General features: G+C 46.1%; 1 protein-coding gene and 1 pseudogene across 1 annotated transcript in view; one reads left to right on the forward strand and one right to left on the reverse strand.

Moving 5' to 3' along the window:
• The window catches only part of RHPN2 (rhophilin, Rho GTPase binding protein 2), an 83,694-nt gene that overhangs the window by 1,621 nt on the left and 68,067 nt on the right, over window positions 1–14,006 (reverse strand). The window contains exons 11-14 of the mRNA XM_006867310.1: window positions 11,782–11,976; window positions 7,932–8,008; window positions 7,555–7,701; window positions 6,989–7,144 (exon numbers count right to left, since the gene is read on the reverse strand). Coding sequence (XP_006867372.1) covers window positions 6,989–7,144; window positions 7,555–7,701; window positions 7,932–8,008; window positions 11,782–11,976 — 575 coding nt within the window. The remainder of the gene's footprint in view (window positions 1–6,988; window positions 7,145–7,554; window positions 7,702–7,931; window positions 8,009–11,781; window positions 11,977–14,006) is intronic.
• Window positions 12,602–14,006, forward strand: part of LOC102837232 — a 2,213-nt pseudogene continuing 808 nt past the window's right edge.

Raw genomic sequence — 14,006 nt, forward strand, 5'->3', positions numbered from 1 at the left:
TAGAGGGTCAGAAAAAAAGAGGAAGACCCCCAACAAGATGGATTGGCCAAGTGGGCAGCATCAATGGGCTCAAGCATGGCAACAATAGTGAGGTTGGTCCAGGATCAGGCAGTGTTTCGTTCTGCTGTGCATAAGGTCGCTATGGTTGGCCCAGGATCAGGCAGTGTTTCGTTCTGCTGTGCATAAGGTCGCTATGAGTCGGTGCAGACTCGATGGCACCTAACAACAACAAACAACAACAACTACTGTTGTTGTGGCTAAGTGCCACTGAGTCGACTCCGAGTCATAGGGACCCTATACAGGGTTTCCGAGGAGCAGCAGGTTGGTTTGAACTGCCGATCTTGTGGTTCGCAGGCCAGTGCTGATCCCAGAGTGCCACACCAGGAGTCCATTCCATTGTTTCTTCAAAGGAATATACTAGGCACAATGTTCTCCACCCTGCTCTCTTTACTTAGCCTGTCGTGGATTCCCACCCACACCAGTAGGTTAACATCAACTTCCTTCTGTTTAAAGATGACACAATCCACAGGAAGATACTATACTATTGACTTCTAAAGGATTACGCAGAACTCAAATTGACAATCTGAGAAGACTCTTTTCATAAACACTTGCATGTGGGTTGCAACCATTTCTAAAGTTGGGCTAACATTGAGATTGATCGATCAAATGTTTACTGACATTCTTCTGTGGTCCAGGCACTACACAAAGGCCATTCATATAGTGTTTGGGCACACTGTTGGTAATAAAACTGTGAAGAGGAAGTTGAGTGTGGCTGCAATAAAAGCGGTTATCACTGCTGTGTGCTGCTGACTCCTCATGACCCTCAAGAACACAGCACAAATGCCCCACCGGGTCTCCTAGGCTGTAACCTTTCTGGGAGGAGATCACCAGTTCTATTCTCCTGTGGAATGGCTTGTGGGTTGAACTGCCAACCTTTTGATTAGTGGCTGAGCACTTAAAGACTGCACCACCAGGGCTCCTCCGTAAAAGGGGTTTTCAGTGTGAAAGAGCCTTCTTTGGTTTGGATGAGGCCTCTCCCTTTCCTATAAAACTGGCTATTAATTCCAACATGCTTTACAAGGCACACACACTACCAATAAAAATAATTCCAGAGGTAGATTGGAGGCTTGTAAATGTTTCAAAATTAACCCAATTAGAGCCTGCTGTGCATTGTTAAAACCATTCCCTTACAAATACCTCAATTATTTCCCTCGTCCACATTCAGCTGGCGAAACGCAAACTCTGATTACACCCCATCCTCTGACTGACTCCCAGGTCCATGTTCAAACAGCTGCACATTGCTGGAGGGCATTTACTAAACTGCTGGATTCCCTCACAATTCTAACCTTGACTCCAAACCTCTAGCAGATACTCCGTTCCCTGGCAACCTCTCTAGGTTTCCCCAGGAAGTTCAGTCCTGCTCTGGATATCAGGTTCACACCTTCCTTCTCTTCTCTCCTCAAACCTCGCACATGAGCTCATGATGCCCTGTTGCTGTTGTTGTTGTGAAGTACCATCGAGTCAGTCCCAACTGACAGTGACCTTGTATAGGGTTTCTAAGGAGTGGCTGGTGAGTTTGAACTGAGGACCTTGAGGTCCAGCCACACAAGGACTACCATGCTATCCTGTCCTCATTTTTAATGGCATCTGTCCCCAAACAGCACACCTGCCTGAGAGCGATCTTTCAGGTGTCCCACCTGTCTGCTTTATTAGCGTCTCTCCCTGTGTTTGGGATGAAGGAGCCCTGGTAGTGCTGTGGCTTAAGCACTGGACTGTTAATCGAAAGGTCGATGGTTTGAACCCAGCAGCAGCTGTCTACTTCCGTAAAGACTTTGCGTCTTGGAAATCCTATGGAACAGTTTGACTCTAGTGTCCTCTAGGATTGCTGTGAGTCAGAACCAACTGGACACCAGTGGGTTTTAGTTATGGTCTCTGGGACTTTACCAAACTCCTAGTTCACGTACCACCCACCCCACTGTGTCTGCCTTCTTTCGTGACCAAACTTCGGTTGAAAGCTGTCTTCCTTTCCTCCCCGACTCCATTCACTGTATCTTTCTTTCTCCCTGTCCTATCCAGCATGCTTCCCAGGAGTCAGGACTTTACAGATCCCAGTTTAAAAGCACTCAGATAGTCTAACACTTCCATGGCTGAGGGAACTGAGTTGTTGTTGTTATGTGCCATGGAGTCGGTTCTAACTCATAGCGACCCTGTACAGGGTTTCCAAGGCTGTAAATCTTTATGGGAGCAGAAAGCCTCATCTTTTTCCCATGGAACAGCTGGTAGTTTCAAACTGCTGACCTTGAGGTTAGCAGCCCGATTCATAACCACTATGCTACCATCAGGGAGGATATGAACCTGCTGGCTACAAAGCTTGTTCAGGGCAGACAGGGCCAGATTCTAGGTCACAGATTCCAAGCCTGGGAGTTTCTCCAATGTGTAACAATCAATTCGGAGGAACATGGGGCTTCACATAGAGAAAAGCTGCTAAAAACAGTACTTAGCTGCCATTCTCTAGAGTCCTTGATGAGTGAGGAGAATTAGCACAATCATCACTTTATTATTATTACACTTATTAGGACTTGAAGGAGCCCTGGTGGTGCATTGGTTTCAGTGAGCGACTGCTAACCGAAAGGCCAGCAGTTCGAACCCACCAGCCACTCAGTAGGAGAAACAATATGGCAGTTGAATTCCATAAAGATTTGTTGTTGTTGTTAAATGCTGTCGAGTCAGTTCTGATTCATAATGACCCTGTATAAGGTTTCCAAGGAGCAACTGGTGGGTTTGAACCACCGACCTTGTGGTTAGCAGTCCAGTGCTGATCCTACACTGCTGCACCAGGAAGATTCACAGCCTTGGAAACTCTATGGGGGCAGTTCTACACTATCCTATCGGGTCACTATGAGTTGCAATAGACTTGAAGCACAGGTTTTGGTATTGTTTTGTAATTATGAATGGAAATATGTCGCTGCTCTGGTAGCGTAGTGGTTACGAATCGGGCTGCTAACCTCAAAGTTGGCAGTTCGAAACTACCAGCGGTTCTGCGGGAGAAAGATGAGGCGGTCTGCTCCCGTAAAGATTTCCAGTCTCAGAAACTCTGTGTAGGGTGGTCACTATGAGTCAGAACTGACTCCACAGTATTTAACAACAACACAGGCAACAATGAAGGATTTTTCATTAACTGAAACTCTTGACAACCACCTGAGGAGGGAGGTGCTTATTCGACAACAAATTCCCATTTTCTATCAGCGGAGGCGTTCTATGTCTTGCTTTAGGTGGAAAAGCCAGGATTCAAACCCAGGAAGTCTCAGTCTAGAGCCCTTGCTTTTATTCATTACATCAAATTCTTCACTGGCTTGGCTCAAAGACTGGACAGTGAACATCTAATTCACGGGTCAGAAACCAGGTGCTTTCCTCACTAAGATCAGTTACAAGACAAGGGTACCCCTCCTTCCCCCCCACCCCCCACACTCTCATTTGATTTTATACTGGAACTCCAAGCTAATGCTATTAGACAAGAAGAAATAAAAGGCATATATGCAGAGTGGGAAGGAAGAAATAAAATCTATTGGCAGATGATATGATTGTAGTAATTACCAAAGAACTGACGCAAAAAAACAAACAACCGAAAGGGTCCTGGGCAGAAAAAGGCTGTGAAATGGCGGCCAAGAGGCAGGCTTGCAGAATGTGCCCTTTGGTTGTTTAAATGATTATATGTTCCTGAGTGTTTTTGTGTACATACAACAACAACAACAAAAACCCAAAGGGAACAGAAGCAAATATTGTTGAATGATGATGCGCAGAGGAAATTATAATCATTGCAATGAAATGAATGTAAAACCGATGTGATGTTCTCCCATGTAAACTATCACTCAATTCACAAGAAAATCCTGAAAGAAAGAAAGAGAAAAGAGTTCTGGAACTAAGAAGGGATTGTGGCAAGATTGCAAGATAAAGGTTAATTTGCAAAAGTCAATTGCTTTCTTATATATACAAGGGGGCTTCAAAAAGCTTGTGGAAAAATGGAATGGAAAGATAGTGGACTTTTCCCACAAACTATTTTCAGAATTTGAAATGAAAAACATTCAAAGCACAACTGGTTTGTTTTGGGGTTTTTCCCTCTCTCGGCCCACCATCCACTCCTCCTTGGAAATCCTAAACAGGGTTGATATGAGTAGGTACTTAACACCACAACCACCATTGTTATTAAAAAACCGCAATGCATGAAGTTGTTTAAACCACAAGCTGAGGAGTCATCTACTTCCCCTCCTCCCATCGCCTGGACACAAATCACCTATAAATCCCTGCTGGTTCTACCTCCAGTCCACCTCAGCGCAGTCCTCTCCCTACCCACCCACTCTGCCATCACGCTAGCCCAAGCCCGCCCCCACCCCATCACTGGCCAGCTCAGTCAGTCTCCCTGCTACCAGCCCAGCCTCCAGGCAGCAGGCATCTCTAAATAAACATCAAGTGACGCCACTCCCCTTCTGAAAGGGTCACTGGCTTCCTAGCTCCTCCCACTGCCCACAGGGCCCTTCAGGCCTGTGACCTGCAGCCTTACCCGCCTCAGTTCCTGCCTCTGTCCCCCTCAGAGCTCCAACTGAAAGGTTGCCTTGTGTTCCCCCAGCACAGGCTTATCCCTGCTGCTGCCTTTGCACCCCCCGCAGCCCCTCTCACTTAGAAAGTTTTTTTTTGTACAACTACAAATGGCTGCTTCCTTCTTGTCACTCAAGTCTCCATTCAAACCCCACATAGAGAAGTCGCTCTCCAATCTCAGCCATGTAGCACATTATACATCTTTATTTTCTTTACGGTGTTAATCAAAATCACCACCGCTGATTTACTTATCTAGTGTCAGGCTGGTGGGGAGGCAAGAAGCTTATCTGTCTAATTCAAACTGTAGGTCTATGGTGGAACCCCAGCCCCGAATTACCTTTCAGGTCAGGAAATGAACTTCTAACTATCCTCTGGCTCAATTTTCAGCCAAACAATAAACAGGGAACAATGACACTGGAGAGGGCTGCATGCCTTACAGTAATCAACCAGCTGGGATCACAAGGACAGCATTTACCCAAGGACAAAGTTCAGAAGGGTTAGGAGAGGAGGAGGAATGGAAACAGGAAACACGGGAAGCAAGTGGGGTAAATGATGTAACATTGTGGGGGTTGCAATCAATGAGATGAAACAAAGTGTGAATGAAACACTGAATGGAAAAGGGATTTGCTCTGTAAGCCTTCTGCCAATTCACCAAAACAAAAAATGGAAGCTCTAACACCCAAGAGAGTGTCTGGTATACAGCAGGTGCTCAATATTTGTGGAATGAATGAATGTTTCTATAGAGGTACTAAGTTCTAAGGTACATTATTAGGTGAGTTAAGTGCAAAAGACTGCATGACACCTTCCACTTGAATAACCTGAACTTGCACAGGTAAGCACTCCCCAAGTACCTGGAATTACTAACAGTGCGTCTGAAGTGTGGAGAGGAACTTCCACATCTTGTATTAGGACTTTCTGTACCAAGAAAACTTTTTAAAAAATTATGAACATGGATTACATTGTAGTTGGCCATCAAATCACTGTTAATTTAAGCCACAGAATTAAAAAAAAATCTTTTAAAAAAAATTTGGTTCACCCTCAGAGCAACCCCCCTTCCAAGACTAAGACTCAATGGGAATACACGCTCTGATTGGTGACTGTGTTCATCAACAATAAGGGGAAGTGAGGGAGAAACAACAATGAAGCTGCGAGCTAAGCCCTACAACCTTCAGTAGACTCCTGTGAACCCTGGTGGAACCCTGGTTAGTCAGCAGTGTGGCAAAACCTGGGGACTCATGGGCCCAGAGTCAGTGACATAGCCACAGAGGACTAGAGTAGAGAGTGAAGCGTCCAGTTGATAAGAAGAGAGGGCATATGCACAAGAACACCCAGACTTGCAGATAAGACCCACTTGACCTGACTTCAATGACTGGATGATCAGAGCTCAACTAGAAGAAGAAAGAAGATACAATTTGATGAACTTGACCTACACCTATGGATGTAGTAGCTCAAAAGAGGGAACAGCAAGATCACTCCCACCCCCTCCATACATAGAGTAGATAGGGATGGGCAACTTGGACATCGGCTACCCAAAATGGGGGGCTACAAAGGCAAGAAGTGACTGGCTTACAAGCTTTCAAGAGGGAACCTAGATCCAAAGGGTGCGGAGGAAGGTAGAATCTCCACTGAGTAGTATCCAGTCTGTCTGGGTGGGGCTGATGAAAAGAGATGCAGATAGGTTTCTTTGACACAGAGAGGGAGAGGGGCTGTGTGCTGACTACTGGGGAGCAGGCTTATAGGGTATACCCTTTGGTTGTTTGATGATGCATGAAGGGGATTGTAACCATGGCAATTAAATGATACATAACAGGATGAATGAAAAGCTAATGTTCTCCCATGCAAACTATCACATAATTCACAATAAAATATTTAAAAAAAAAAAAAAAATTAGGTTTGGTGGTAGAACTCCTACCTTCCATGCAGGGGACATAGGTTCGCTTCCCAGTCAATGAACCCCATGTACAGCCCCCTCCCACCCGTCATTGGAGGCTTGTCTGCTGCTACAGTGCTAAGCAGAGTTCAGTGGTGCTTCCTGACTAAGACTAGGAAGAAAAGACCTGGTGATCCACTTCTGAAAATCAGCCAATGAAAACCCAGTAGCTCACAATGGTCTAAATTGTAACTGATTGTGGGGATAGCACAAGACAAGGCAGTGTTTTGTTCAATTGGGCAAGGAGTAAGTAAGAGTCAGAACTAGCCTGCCGTCAGCTAACAGCAACTCTTTGACCCCAGGTAAGCATATCCCAACTCTTAATGGCACTTAGGAGTTTAGCCATTTTGTGGCACGCTGCAAAATTTAGGAGGGAGGCAGAGGGCTGGGTAAAGAGCTCTGCAGTTGAGTCACACTGATTTCACCCTGCATCGTGATTTGTCATCAGGGGGTACCCGTGCTCACCATGGATGATGAAGAGTCCAAGATGCTCACAACTTTCATCTGAATGCCATTCTCGTCAAAGCTCTTCAGCAGTTTCATAACCTCGCTCACTGTCAGCCACTTACAATCCGTGTCTTGAACAGAAACAATATAATCTCCTTCCTTGGCTCCTGCCAGCTACAAAAGTATTGTTTAAATAAAGGTCAATGCTTTTGTTCACTCCCATTCCTGAATCACACAAATTTAGAACCACTGACAAAAGAGATACTTGCAAACGTTTGATACATGGAAGCAAAAAAAAAACAAAACAAAAACAAAATCAAAACCTTTGTCTTTGGGCATAGTGCCTCCGATGAAGCTTTTCCTACTTTGGGAGCACCCTGATCCCTGATTCAGTCACCCAGATATATACAAGGGGGCTTCAGAAAGTTTGTGGGAAAATTCTATTATCCTTTCATTCCATTTTTCCATGCACTTTTGGAAGCTCCCCTAATATGTTTGGGCTACTTGGCTAGTATTTTGTTACTCTGACTCCGGGAAGAGATGTTGGTGAGTTTGATTCCAAATCCAGAACAGTATGCACTTACTGCAGCAGAGCAGTGAGGGTCCAGGCAGTGAACTTGAACTGGGGCGTTTCCTCTCAAGGTGAAACCCAAGTCCCCTTCTTCTGTGGTGAAATGAATGCTTCGGGGAGGTGTCCACCTCTTGCTAGACGAAAACACGGATAAGGGGCCCTTTGGAATAGAGCATTATTAGTTAGAACATTTGAAGGTTGAATCCAACATGTTGCCCTGTTGTCCTTGAAGATGTCATTCAACCTTGTTCAGAGACTAATACCACCATCAGGGGTATTACGCGCTACACCGCTCCCATAAGAACACTCACAGCCGTTTTCTCTGAGATATAACTTGCAGAATTTAAAAGCCTTCCACCTAGGTCATTATAAAATAAGTGCTTAACTCACCAGCTTGTGGAAGAAGTCTGTTACGGTCACCTTGGAGAACTCTGGGGGTAGAATTTCAACTTCTTGCTCAGTTTTCGCTAGAAAAGAAGAAAGAAAAAGAGTGTTTCTTTAATTGAAAGTTATTCATTCCTCAACTCAGGGCAACCGTCTTCTCTCAGAAGGAGAGAGCAAGCAAAATTTTCTCCTAGTCATTGGTCTTCCACTTGCTTTAGACAAACAGTACAGAGAATGGGAACACTGCCCAATCCCTAGGCTCAGTGTGAATGGTACCTTCCCATTGGGCATCTGGGCCAGAAGAACAAACAAATTCACTGCTGCCTTCAAGTTGATTATATCCCTGGAGAATTCCTTTCTCCAGTAAATTTATTTAATACAGCTCTTTTCTCCATAGTCTTCACAACTCCCACCAATGATTAGGTGGCACTCATGCCAACACACTGTACAAGATTCGAACTTGGGGATTGGTTGGTTTTGCCATACTGCTGGGTTTTAAAGGAGCCATCTCAGAGGCAGGAACAGAGGACCTCAAGACCATCAAGAAAGGCGAGTCAGGAGCAGAACAGGAGATCCCAGTATGAAGTGGCAGCAGCAGGGAGATGGAGAGCAATGGGCTTCCCCGACCCAGTGAGTGCCTACAAGCAGGAGGCTGGCTTATAGAACAGGGTCCCCTGTGGGCATTCATTGACAGTGCTAAAGGAATTTGGTATGATGCTATAGGATAAGCATTGGTCTGCTAACTGCAAGGTCACCAGCTGCTCCTTGGAAACCCTACTGTTGTTTAGGGTCATCGAGTCAGTTCTGACTCATAGCGACCTCATATAGAGTTTCCGAGGAGCGGCTGGTGAGCTTGAACTGCCGACCTTGCAGTCTAGTAAGTACATCAACCCACAGTGCCACCCTATACAGGGTCATATATATCAGTTGGAACCAACTCAATTGTTGTTGGCACTTAACAACAACAACAAAGGAGCTCGTAACACTTGCCTGAGTGGGAAGAAGCCTCCAAGGATGAAAGAGAGGGGAGCCTGTGCTAGGCGGAGAGGAGGTACTTCAGTCCTGAGAACTGCTCTGTCCTGAGTTGGACCCTGTACACTTCTCTAATAAACCCTACAATCCTGAGTATTGTCTGTGAATTCTGTGTGACCACGGCAATGCATTACTGAACCCAGCAGAAAAGCAGAATTCCATGTAGTATGGTTGGTGTCAGAAGAGAATGAAGAAGGTTGGAGGTATGTCTGACGTCCAACTCATAGGAATTGGCCTCAGGCTGATTTTGAGTTGGAGTCTCCCCTGGTGAAGTAAGGGGAGGTCAGATACCACCTCCACACTGCATTTGCAGGCACTCATAAAATTCTTCTAAAAAGTTTCGGATTTGGCAGTTATGGAACTTCTGTGTCTTCCAATACAAAATCCTGGACATAAAGTGGCTCCATCTTCATTATTAATATGCAAAGTGAGGATTTCACCATGAGAAGTAGTTTTGCCAAACCATGTCCATCAATAGCTACAAGTTGCTACCAGCATTATGTGTGTATTCATGACAGGCTCTGGTCCAACCTATACCATAAAGGTTGTGTTTCTAACAAAAGACCCCAGAGGAGGCTAATGAGTCATGCACAACTAGCATAAAACGAAAAGTCTAGGGGAAAATGACCAACACTTCCAAGGCAGTGCTCCAACCCAACCCACCCTACTGCCGTCAAAGTCAGTTCTGACTCCGTGACCCTACTACATAGGGTTTCTGAGAGTGCAAACCTTTATGGGAACAGACAGCCTATCTTTCTCCCACGGAGCAGTTGGTGGCTTTGTAACACCAACATCCTAGTGGTTAGCAGTCTAATACCTAAGCCACAGCACCACCAGAACTCCTTCCACGGTAGCACACATCCTTCTAGCCCACAGGATGAGCCTGTGGCTTCTTACAAATCACTTGACTGAGCGCTGAGCTCAGACAGGCAGAGCCAGGGGTTCCCTTCCCAGGTGTTGAAGTCTCTTCCTCCAGGCCACGGAGCATACTGGGTCCAAGGAGGTGGGCTGGCTACAGAATCCATGCAAGAGAATCCCTGAGCATCAGTTCTGCTTCCATTATTTACCAGTCTGAGGCAACCACTTTGATCTCCCTAAGTCTCTATTTCCTTGTCTTCAAAGTGAGATTGATGTTAGTAACAACCTCTCAGCAGTGGAGGGAAGGTTGAGTGAAATTCTGCATGAACGGAGTGCTTAATGTCATGCCAGCCAAATGCTCCACACTGCTACCTAAAACCAAACCCACTGGTAGAGAGTAGATTCCGACTCACGGTGACCTTAAAGGACAGGAGAACGGCTCCTTCAGTTTTCTGAGACTTCGTGGGAGCAGGCTGCCTTGTCTTTCTCTTATGGAGCAGCCAATGGGTTTGAACCACCAAACTTGCAGCCCCATGCCTAACCCATTGTGCCAACAAGGCTCTTTCAGCATTACTATTGCTTTATTATATTACTTACTAGGAGCTCTGGTAGCATAGTGGTTACGAGTCGGGCTGCTAACCTCAAGGTTGGCAGTTCGAAAGTACCAGCTGTCCTGCGGGAGAAAGATGAGGCTCTCTGCTCCTGTAAAGATTTACAGCCTCGGAAACCCTGTACAGGGTCACTATCAGTTGAACTAACTCCACGGCACATAACAACAACAACAACCATTGTTAGACAATGAAACCAGGATTCTAGCTTAAGTAAAAATCTATCTTTAAGGAGCTGACTTGTAAAACTTAAAGAAGAAATCCAGAGACTGAGGCTAGAAGTATAGGAAGGAGGTGGGAAGGTGACACATACAAAGGTGGTTCTCTCAACTGGATTATGTCCACCCCATCCGCATCCCAACTCCTTCTGGAAAGATCTTAGCCACTCCTCACTGCAAAATCACCTCTCAAGAGAGACCTCTCACTCCTGCCCTCCCAGGAAGACCACCACCACCAGCTCCCCGAGGGTAGTCGTAACTGGTTGGTTTCTGTCTGTCCTCCAGAGCCCAGGACAGTGGTCAGCACCTTGGAGATGTTTGTGAATGCTGTTGTTGTTGTTATGTGCCATCGAGTCGGTTCCGACCCATAGTGACCCTGTATAGGGTTTCCGAGGGTGTAAATCTTTACGGGAGTAGAAAGCCTCATTTTTCTCCCGCAGAGCAGCTGGTAGTTTCGAACCGCTGACCTTAAGGTTCGCAGTCCGATTCGTAACCACTACACTACCAGTGCTAGTGGTGATAAAAGATGGAGCAAATGGGAAAGAATCAGGCTGGCTGGGAAAAGGAATAAGGATGCATTTGGTGTTAAAACTAGAATTCGAGGTAAACGACAGACAGTTATGTGCCATGTCCCAAAGCTGGCAATGTGGGTGGGTGTGGACTCACAGAGACAGCGAGGCTAAGCATGAAACTTCAAGAGCCTTCTGACTAGAGGTGAGGTCAGGAGGCTTTAAGGAAGAGTCCACCAGGAAAGAACATATGGACCCCTTGATAATATCAGCAGGGGAGGTTGGGAGAGGGCCAGAAGAACAGTGAGCAAAGGGGATGGGGATGGAGTGGGAGGACTCAGAGAGATGGAAATGGAACCAAGATGGCAGGGTGTTCATCCATTGCCACAAAGGAAATGCTGCAGACAAACACCCTAACGAAGCCCTGGATTGGAGAGTTATGAGATAAGAACTCCAGAGCATCAGTAGTACCTTGCTCACTCCCTTCTGCAGCTCTCCCAGTGCCCAGCCCACACAGTCGGAGTCCCAACCCCTGCAGGGTGAGCAAATAGACTGTGTGTACCCAGAGCACATCTGCCTCTCACACAGGCCACGGAGCACATGCGCCAGGCAAACAGCCTTAGTCACTCACAAACAATGTCAGGAGCATCGATTAGGTTCAGCAGATCGTCCTCCTCTTGGTGCTGAGACTGCTTGAGCCGAGAGCGCTGTTGCGCCGCAGAGAGCACTTTCTGGAGCACCTCAATATTGCGGAGTTTCGTGCACAGGCTGGCCTCCCTCACGGACTCCTCATGATGGACAATGGCTTTCAGCAGATGTGACTTTCCTGCCAAGTGACACATTCCCTTACATGTAAATGTGAGTACAGCAAGAAGCAAAGTCTTACCGGTCAGACAGATACGGGTAGAACCCTTGAGACTGGACCCTTCAGGTCTGGAAACAAACTCCCCTCCGTGGCTCCATTTTCGGCCAAATGGGAATGATCATGCTAGGGAGGTAAACACTCCTTACAAGAATCCACCACTGAGGTCACAAGTGCAGCATTACCCCATTTCCCCAAGGACAAAGTTCAGAAAGGTTAGGAAAAGGAGGAATGGAAACAGAAGGTGAGGGGAGGAAGTGGGAGGAGCCATGTTACATCACTGTGGGGATGAGGATCAGTGACGTAAAACAAACTGTGTATGGAAAACTGATCGGCTCTCAGTGCCCAAAGAGCAGCCCCAGAATGTAGACATTCTTTTTTGGAAGAATCTATCTGGACTGCTTAAGCCTCACATAAGTTAAATGTACAATATGCTCACTATGCCTTTGAGATTTTTACTTGACAAATATTTACTAAAAACTCTAGGCAGGAAAGATAAAGCAATGAAAATGTAGCCCCATGCCATCTCCGTCCACCCTCTTGGAGCCTGTGGAAGTCTGCTGGGAAGAGAACTTCCAAGTTGGCAGATATGTCTGGAAGCTTATGGTCCGAGGCCATTTTTGCTGGCTCTGCAGTCTCCGGAACCAGAGGTAGCACACAGCTCTTCTGAAAATGGAAGGTGCTTAGGCCCAAGATGAAACCAAATTCTATGTAGACTAGAGATGAGCTTACGTGTACAACACAAAGAGCAACAGTGGCTCCTGGCAGCAAACCTAACAAAACCACAGGAATCTCAGGAAAGGTAACTTGTGCCCATGGAAACAGCTTGGTTTGTGCCAAATTCTGAAACCTTCCTGTGAAGGTATTACATACAGAATCCTTGTACCCCCTTCAAGGATTTAAACTTACTAAAAAGTAGATACATTGTGGATTTGTTTTGAAAAACAATCCCTTGGAGTTGACATGCTAATGGCTGGAGACAGATCATCAACAAACAATAGGCTATATAATGGATCATGTGGCAATAGGGTTACAGAGAAAAACAGAGTAGAACCCACAGATGTGGCAAGAGAAGACTAGCAGTAGGGAGATGTTAGCTCCTAGGGAGCAGAGTAATCTTTTTGATAAGATAGCTTCAAAGCAGAGCCCTGAGTGAAGATGCTGTCCTGAGGACATCCTGACAGAAGAGGATGTCTGGAATGAAGGAAGAGGAAGTGTTAAGGCCCTAGGGCACAAGTAGGTTGTTTTGAGTCCAAGCAGCTGGGTGTGGCTAGAGGTGGGCAGGGGGGAATCGGAAAGAGGGTAGGGTATAAGGTCAGAGAGGAGTCTGAACTTCCCAGTATCCGGTAGAGTAAAGACTCTCACTCCAACACTGGTTGAGATGGGAATCTGTTAGGGTGTGAGCAAAGAACTGATGTGATTTGGCCTGTGTGAACAGACTATGAAGGAGCAAAGAGGGACACAAAGAGATCAGCCATGAAGCCACTGCCAACAGCTGACAAGTTGCATGATCTCTCTGTGCCTCATACCTCCTCAAATGTAAAATGAGACCATCAGCTACCTATCCCATAGGGCTGTTGTGAGGAGTAAGTTAGCCAATGGCTGCTAGGTATTTAAGATCCCAAGAGCTGCATTCACTCAAGGACAAAGTTGGCTTGGACTAGGACGTTAGGGTAAAAGTGGTGGGATTCAGATTATGTGTTCTAGGTACATCCAAAGAGATTTGCTAACAAAACGTAGGGTGAGAAAGACAGACAAGAAGGAGAGTGATTTCCAGCCTAAAGTCTTAAAAGGATGAAGTTACAATAGTGAGTAATTGTTATCGGACTGATTGTGAGGGTCAGAAATGTAAAGGTAGACGTTTTATAACAAGGAGGGGAGTGATTAACTTTTCAGTCTAGGTGCGGAGGTCCCTAGGACCATCAAGGGAGAAGAGCAGAGAGCGGGACCCTACCCAGAGAAGCAGTGATGCCTGAGATGGAGGCAGAGATGAT

The sequence above is a fragment of the Chrysochloris asiatica genome, unplaced genomic scaffold (assembly GCF_000296735.1).
Source record: "Chrysochloris asiatica unplaced genomic scaffold, ChrAsi1.0 scaffold00104, whole genome shotgun sequence".
Classification (NCBI taxonomy): Eukaryota; Metazoa; Chordata; class Mammalia; order Afrosoricida; family Chrysochloridae; genus Chrysochloris; species Chrysochloris asiatica.